Raw genomic sequence first — 8323 nt, 5'->3', positions numbered from 1 at the left:
ACAGAATGACGACAACCTATCACCCGGAAAACAATGGGCTTACGTTCCGTAAGGCCATTGCTTGGCGGGTGATAGGGCCTCAACAAGACTTTGGCAAACATGCTGTGCATGTATGTCGATGCGGAGCACATCAACTGGGACAAAATATTGCCCTATGTAGCGTTTGCTTATAATACAGGTCGGCAAGAAACAATGAGAATGATGCCATTCAGTCTCCTCCACGGTCGAGAGGCGACTATGCTATGCTGGATGCTAAGCTGCCTCATGATTCCAGCGATTCCGAGACTGACGCCGCAGATTTTACAGAACGCGCCGAATAAGGAAGACAGCTCGCGCATGTTCGAATAACTAGCCAGCAACACCATGATGCCCGACGTTACAATCAACACCATCGATGTGTCGCCTAGCAGCCCAGCCAAGGATTCTGAATTTGGACTCCAGTTCGCCGCCGAGGCCTCTCGGAGAAACTTCTACGCCGATACTTCGGACCGTACAAAGTTCTACGATGCCTTAGTGACGTCAACTATGAAGTCGTTCCTCACAGCCCATCCTGCTCGAGGCGCCGTCAGGACCTACCTGAGACTGTGCACGTGGTGCGCATGAAACCCTATTTTTCTGAGTGACTTTCTGGTTTGTTTTCTGGTTTATGGAGGAGAAATAAAGCCAGTCACTTTCTTTAAGGCACCAAGGCCTTTGCAAATGAATTCAAGAGGAAAGCAGAAGTTGAAAGACGTAAGGCATTTTATTTTACATTGCGAATACCTGTAACGTACTTTGTAACTCAATAGATAAAGAGTAAACGAAAGTTATATATCACACTTGGCCGGGGCGCACATGCCAACCCCAATCACAACTGCAGACAGGCGCTGTCTCGTTCAACCATGGTGGCCCTTCTCGCTGTTGAAGACGTATCCCTTCTCGGCGCAGATGCCGGTGGCGCCGGTCAGGATGGCTGCACCAGGCTCTAGCTGGCAGGTGTTCTTGCCGGAGCACTTGTCCTGGAAGACTGGCACGCAAGACTCTCCGGGGCACTGCACCACAGTATGGCGGAAAGCAAAAGGCAGGAATTAATGACTCGGTTAGAGGAGCGCTACCCCTTAGCCAAAATATCAAAGCATGGGTTCCACCCATTCCTGGCTCTATTATGTCACGCCTATGATACTTGTCTTGCTTGTAAGCTCCAAAGGAAAAGGACGAGGGGGTTTCTCAATCTGCAAAGGCTTAAGGGTGCAGCAGAACGTTGACTAGATGGTAAGTGCTTGCCAAGGGGTAAAATAAACAGGTTGGCCGGAAGAGCTGCAGTCTACTTTTCCTTTCAGTACTAGTTTTAATTACGACTCCTATTATTTCCGTCCTTCGTATATTATGTTATACACCGTATCTGATATTAAACGCAACTTTGTATAATTTTAGTCAACACTGCGTCAAGTAGCTTGAGGAGTGAAAAAGAAATAAGAACAGCTAAATAGACGCGGTCGATATGAAGTGCGTGCCAAAGCTGCCTGCAGATTCCAGTGCTCCCTCTATTCCGTTTCTTTTTTATTTTATTTGCGTTAGCGTTATTACTTCTAATGGATGGCAATTTTTTTTTTTTTTTTTTGCTATCGTAAAGGCTTTGGTTGTTTTGCTGCAGTTTTGTGCTGCGGCTCAGATTTTGGCTTTCAAGGGTACATCAGGATCGTATTTCCTTCGCTGTTTTTGTTTGTGTGGGCATTAGAGCGCACAACTTTTTCTGTTTTCTTGTTTTCTTGTCGGTATTAGTGCACGTGCCCAATGAGAAACACAATTATATTAGTCATCAATCACATCACATATCTGCCGGTAATTACCAGTTCATAATAAATACGACCGGCTGCCCTGACTTCCTCTTTGTACGGTCTAATCATTGCTGCAGGAAACTGATGAAACTGAGATGTTCGGCTGCCGACATGCGTACCTTGTAACAGACATCGCAGCAGTTGCAAGCGTCCTTGTATGTACCGCACTTGCAGCTGGCAGGGCTTGGGCACTTGCTGGGGTCGCAGGCGCTAGCGTCACAGTTCGGGGCAGAGGTCGCCAGGGAGCTGCTCGTAGCGTTAACAAAATACACCAAGTGTCACTCCATCCACGACGCGCACAAAGACGCACATACACGAAAATACAGAGGTTGCAGGAATAGATTAATTCATGACGCTAGAATACAGTGCACTAATAGAGCGTTCGCCCTTTTAAAAGACACCTTGTTCATTCCGCTGTTGATAAATTACTAAAAACATTTCTCTTATCGTGAAACTGCATAAGCTTGCGTTGACAACGGGGAAGGAAGACGACGCATTATTGAGCTACCAACCGAGCCTTTAATGACGTTCGCTGGGCGCATATGAGCATATAAACCACAAACAGAAAAAGATGGCAACACATGTATCTACATTCGTTGTTGTCTTCCTTCCATGTTGTCAAAACAAGTGTCTGCCGATTTTCAAAAAGTACGAGCCAACTAGCTCGGCTAAGAACCAGCCACCAAAAACATGCTGAAATCCGCCAAGCGTGTGGGTGAAATATAAAGTGAAAAGAAAAACCATTGCAGGGCTCAATTTCTTTCCGTGCTTTCTACATGCTCCATGTGTGACAAATTCATGACTGCTTTTCGCACTGGTTCATCTACCGATATAACTTGCGAAGTCGTCCACTACGAGGGTCTCCTGTACCTTGTCTGCAAATGCGTGGAGGCACAGCATTCGTAACGACTGGTTTCTTGGTCGTCTTTCCCGGCGAACATTCACTGGACGTTACATCACAGCGCTGAAGCAAATAAACATTAAATTTGTACAAGGACTAAAACTTGCATCAGTATGTTCTGTACTGACCAAGGTTGCATTAGCGATTTCTATTAGTATTGCACAACTTACTCGTATACTGTTTCCTTACAAACAACGTCCATTAAGCGAGCCATGCCCTCTGGAGCTGCTCCAGAGTCTCAATGACTCCGCCCTATCTCAATGGCACATGACACTGAAAAGCTAAAATGGGCTGAAGTCCGCCTTCACATAAAGCGACACACAGGTAGCCCGTATTCGGCACATTTTGAGCATCGTGCCTCATGTCTATTTTACGCCACTTGCAACACTACACGCGATCTTGCAACACTACAGGGAATTCAGAAGGCTCTACCCAGCCCCGCATAGGAACCTTTCAGCCGCGGACTCAGCGACGTTACGCAGGCTCCAAACGGACACATACATAAACCTACATAAATTGCACATATACTACCCAACAGCATACAAGGACATATGCCCGTGGTGTGGGAGCACACCAACGCTCTACCACATCACATGGGAGTACACAGCTCACTCAGAAGAACAAGAAGATAATAACACGAGAGCGAGGTGGGAGGCATTGCTATCCAGCTCCTCCCTTGGGGATCAGCTCAGGCTCGTCCGGAGGGCATAAAGGATGGCGAGGGCCAGCGGTGCCTTGGAATAGGGGCCCGACCACACGACGTTACCCCGTTTTAGGGGCAACGAAGTTCTTTGTACCAATAAAGTTTTGTTCTTCTTCTTCCAGGTATAATCACAGCCTAAAAGTTTTCCATGCGGTTGTCATAGCAGAAAAGAATACAATTCAGCTTTGAACATGAAGTGAACTGTGCGACTCGAAATAAATGCGATAAAGCCACGATGATAATACGCAAGAAATACCTTACGTCGGTGCTTACTCTTTTAGGCAAGCGTAACAGCCGTCAAACAATGCAGCGAGCTCAGACGCCAGTGTTGAGCATTAATTTGCAGATATATAAGCAGTCCGGAATACGTGGGTATTTTCCGCAAAGACCGTGTTCGGTTTAATGTTCATCAGAATTACCCTGGTTCGTATCTTCCTCCTTGAAATTGCCCTTGGTTTTTGCCTTCGCTACAAATATTAGCAGGCTTAAGATGAAAAAAAGCACATCCCTTAGTGCACGAAACGGCTATTGAACATGGTGGCGTCTCTGCAAGGTTGCAGAGGAGAGAAAGGCGATGAAAACAACTAAACTGAAATAAATCACAAGGAATCACCTGAACTCCGTCCAAATAGTGTCGTAATGCACCATAATAGTTAAATGCGTTGATAGCGTTTATAACGCGTGAAAACATAGTCAAACATACGCGATGGAATTTATTTTCCCTCATAAAGTACTAAGTGGTTTCATTTTGAATTAGGAAGTCATGTGGTGAACTTTTGTTAGCTGTCATGTTTTGTTTTCTTAGAGATGAAACATACCCAATGACGGCGACGGTGAGGACCACCAGAAGCAGCAGAGTAGCCTTCATCTTCGTTTCTAGAACAAAGCACCGAGGTTGAGAACGTGAGAACAAGTTATACAATACTGCCACTTCATTGGCTTGGCAGTTATATCTACTGCAAGGTGTGTGGGTATTTCTATATTAAATATTTCGAAAAGGGGCATTAAACTGGCGGTTTCTTTTTTTCATAACATGCAATCAAATGTTTGCCGGTACAAATACAATAAAAGTTTGCTGTCAGCTATCATAGCCTTTTTTAGTGCGCACACCCAATCTTCATTGCTCAAGTTAGTTAATTAATATTTAGTCCCTACTTTCATGTCGTAACTCTTCTATTATTAGGCTATTATTTCTGTTTGAGCCGCAAGGGCTTCGCAAATGGTAAATGCGATAATTTACTAAGTATGCGTACCTATTTTATTGAAACATCTCAAACGGTCTCTTCCATGCTTCCTAATTTGTCGCAATGAGAGCATTTGGGCCTTATTTCATAAAATATTTTGTGTCGCGAAGTAGGTAATTTGAAGCGCTGTTTCTTGCATTGATCTTTATTGCCTGGTGTCCTGCGCAGCTTACTGGCCACAGCCTAACCCTGCATTGAACATAACCCAGTGATTACGCAGTGTAATCCCAAAGACATCATTGTCGATTCTTTTGTATCCTTGTCTTTCATTTTCCTGAGTCAGCTATAAAAAAATAGGAGTTATTATTTGTGTCTACTGAATTAGCATTTACACCATAACCATCATTGGCATCTCACAGTACAATACACGCTGAGTTCGAGTAACTTTGCATAGTTTGGGTGCTGAGGTGCAGCTACAGCATTATGAGAAAAGCACTAGTACATCGCACGTGCCCCATCGCTCAAAAAAGAGTCCGGCCGGCCAAGACCTAATTAACTTGCTGTCCACCATGTCGACTTCGCTGTAGCAAGGTTGGCAACAGTTTCTAGTTCAGCTATTTATTGCTTCAGCTCCGCAAACGTAGGGCATCAGCAGTTACAAACTTTTCGAGCCTATAGCAACTTTTCCTAACGCTGCTCTTACTGCTTGTAGTGACATCTAAGACAGTAAATGCTCCGAGTACTTGCGTCTTCTCGGTGCGAGCAGGTACGTGCAGCCACCAGGTTCTTGTGCTAAGTTATTGCAGTGTCTTAACTGTCACATACTTCGCCCATGGTGTTTCTCGAGCATAAAGCTGCGACGAGACCTTCACACACATTTGGTGTCAGTCCACGCTATCGTGCCGAGGAGCGAGTCATGACAGAAGTGCTTATCACTATTACAGCAGGCTATTTTATGAAAATAGGAAATTCTAGGCCAGTGCTTGCAAACCAATTCCGCATAGACGGCTATGTATGCGCTGCTCAAGTTCCTGAGCTCTACTGGACCGCATAATAGGTTTTCGAAACATCGCCTGCTACTGCTCGATTATGCACGTATTTTACGTCGTCTTTTATGCTCCCCTTCTCTCTTTCTCTCCCCTTACCTTACTATCCCATCCCCCCTCCCTGTGCATGCAATGTAGCCAACCACAACTACTTCTTCTTAACCTTTGCGCCCTTCTATACGTCCTTATTTTTCTTGCGAATCTCCCTGTCTTTCTCTCTCTCTTTACCCCCTCTCCTCTTCCTCCGTCTTTCTTTAGCTCCCTCTTGCTCACGCTGAGTGCCAACTCTGCTAGCGAACATAAACAGAGCTATTAGAGCACAGACATAAAGCATATTTGGCCCGTATAAAGCTAGAAAGAACGTTATACTTGGATTTCATGTGCTACAGAATCGGTCTTGCAGCCACGGTTTTGCTTCTTGTCCTTGCCGTTCCTGTTACCCTATTTTGCCTAATAATTTAAAGGCTTCATGACAAGTTGAACGGACAGTCAAACAATGGGTGCATACAAGGCACAAGGAACGGAGAAGAACAGAAATTGCGATTTTCTCGCTTGCGTACAAGGACAACGAAATTTGGAGCACCGGCCCCAGAAGCGCCGCACGAAGAGAGCTAACCATGCAAAAAATAAAATTTCGTTTCCTCTACGAACGACATCTCCATCTAATTATATAAAGATTTGTCATTTTCCAAACCCTCGCTTATTAGAAGCATCAAAGTTCAGCCAATATAAAGAACAGTAACAGAGAAATGAAAAATCCTGGAGCCACACAAGTAGATTCTTCTGGCGAACTTACTCAAAATATTAATTTTCCACCTGTCGCGCAAGTGCAACTTCCATCTTAACGTATTAATATTTTTCTTGCCTCGACAATATTTCAATGTGTATCTTCAGCACGCGCTTCACACTTGCCTTTTAAGAGTAAACCCTGCTGCACGCGTGGCTAAGCGCAGCTTACTTTCATATTTCTTACTCTAGGTGAAATAAAAAAAAAGTGAGCGTCTGGCGGCTGTGCCGCTTCTTGGTTGCTCTCACTTATCGCTCCCATTTATTATTATGGTTGCTCTCATTCAGTTGCTCTTTTTAAGCTTACTCATTTATCTCGCTGAAAAACCGGACATCCAAAAATTTCATGCTTCCGCTTTCCTTAAACGAAGGGAGTTCTAGCTGTTCGAACAAACTTCTGCCAGAGACAGTATAGCATACAGCGTGCACTGAAAAGGTGCGATTTTAAATGAAATGACTTATTGCCATTAGTAGAACTCTGAGTCATGCTGAGTTAGCAATTAATGATGAATGTTGATGGGGATGTGCGGTGTTCAATGGCGCAACGGTCAGAAATGACCAAAGAACGCCATGACAAATAATGAATAGTGAAAGTCCTGCCAAGCAAGAAAACTAAGAACGCCTTTTCATGTATAACTCAGCCACTTGAGATGTTGGGGCTTATTATTGTATTCAAGTTAAGGGCAGCTTCGACAAAAACGTTCGAGGACATCGCCATCTCCTAAAGCATTCACTCCATGGTCATTATTTAATAATATCACGTCAGGTGCCACCTCACCTCCGCGGCTACCCATGAGACGTTAACGATGCCTACATGACAGAGTGTTAGACCCACTCGATGAGTGCGCTACTTTGGTTTATCCAGTTGAATTTATTCTTACTTCTGTAACCTAATCAGCCAAACAGTGTGCAGTATTTTCGTAGTGCTAACTCACTGCGTGGGAAACAATGCTTTGTTTTCCTGTCGTTACAGATACTCTAAATGGTTTAGCCAGGCGTAAGTGTCCACCAATTTATGCAGCCAACACTCCGGCTAAAACCGTGCGCTGTAGTATGAAAATCAGGGTGCTAAAACAATCTGTGAGCCACGCCATTAAAACCTGCAGGATGCCTTGAACGAGGACAACAAGGCAATACTACTGGCACAAAGATTCACGGCATGACGTCGCGACAACGGGCCTCTTCCAAAAACTGGGCGATTCGGTATCCGCAATCTTCGCGAAGCAAAGCGGTCATCCCGGTGCTCAGGGGCTCACCTTCGCAGTCGCGGCACAAGTGCAGAGTTGGTTGAAACGAAGACGTATCTACAGAAAAAGTGGGTGGGTTTTATACGCGGCAGATCCTGTCGCCCTCTCCTTCGCCTGAATCAGCAACAAAGTCCAGCTTCAAGCGTCCTCCTCTTCACAAAACCTTGAACGTTCTCTCGGGGTGGCACCATTCACTGGAAGCACTGCCGCCTCATTAATGCGATGGGTGAGAACTGGTTTCGAACGCGCCAATGTTAACTAAAGAAAGAGCTCAACCCGCCCTCCCAGCGTGGCCCCTATCTCAGGTGATCGTCGCAGTCCGCTTCGAAATCCAGCATGTTCCAGCGTCGCGCGCACGGATGCACTTTCTTGCTTTCGCTAAGTTAAGAAGAGAAAACCGCGGGATCAACGCAGAGGCCTCGCGCGTGCAATAAATTGAGCGAGTGCAGTGTTACGTGGAAGGAATCGTGGATATGCGCGCTTGTTAATCGCGCTGGCCGAAGAGCCCGTGATCGGACTCTGGATGATGCGATTGCGCGTTATGTTAACTTATGGAAACTGACCGATCCGTCTGAAGGTTATTCGCAGAATCGCTGTTTCGAGCATCGTCCGATAGACAAAACGAACCAGTAAGCATTA

The 8323-nt window shown here is 45.3% G+C and overlaps 1 protein-coding gene across 1 annotated transcript; it reads right to left on the bottom strand.

The window, feature by feature from the left end:
* Positions 1–723: 723 nt before the first annotated feature.
* On the bottom strand, positions 724–7793 carry LOC126531714 (8.6 kDa transglutaminase substrate-like). Its single transcript, XM_050179398.3, has 4 exons — positions 7694–7793; positions 4240–4297; positions 1937–2063; positions 724–1031 (listed from the first exon to the last, which is right to left on the bottom strand). The coding sequence occupies exons 2-4, from the start codon at positions 4287–4289 to the stop codon at positions 876–878; spliced, it is 333 nt and encodes a 110-aa protein (XP_050035355.1). The 5' UTR covers positions 4290–4297; positions 7694–7793; the 3' UTR covers positions 724–875.
* Between the last annotated feature and the right edge of the window lie 530 nt (positions 7794–8323).

This window comes from Dermacentor andersoni, chromosome 5 (assembly GCF_023375885.2).
Source record: "Dermacentor andersoni chromosome 5, qqDerAnde1_hic_scaffold, whole genome shotgun sequence".
NCBI lineage: Eukaryota > Metazoa > Arthropoda > Arachnida > Ixodida > Ixodidae > Dermacentor > Dermacentor andersoni.
This window is presented reverse-complemented; position numbering and strand designations above follow the sequence as displayed.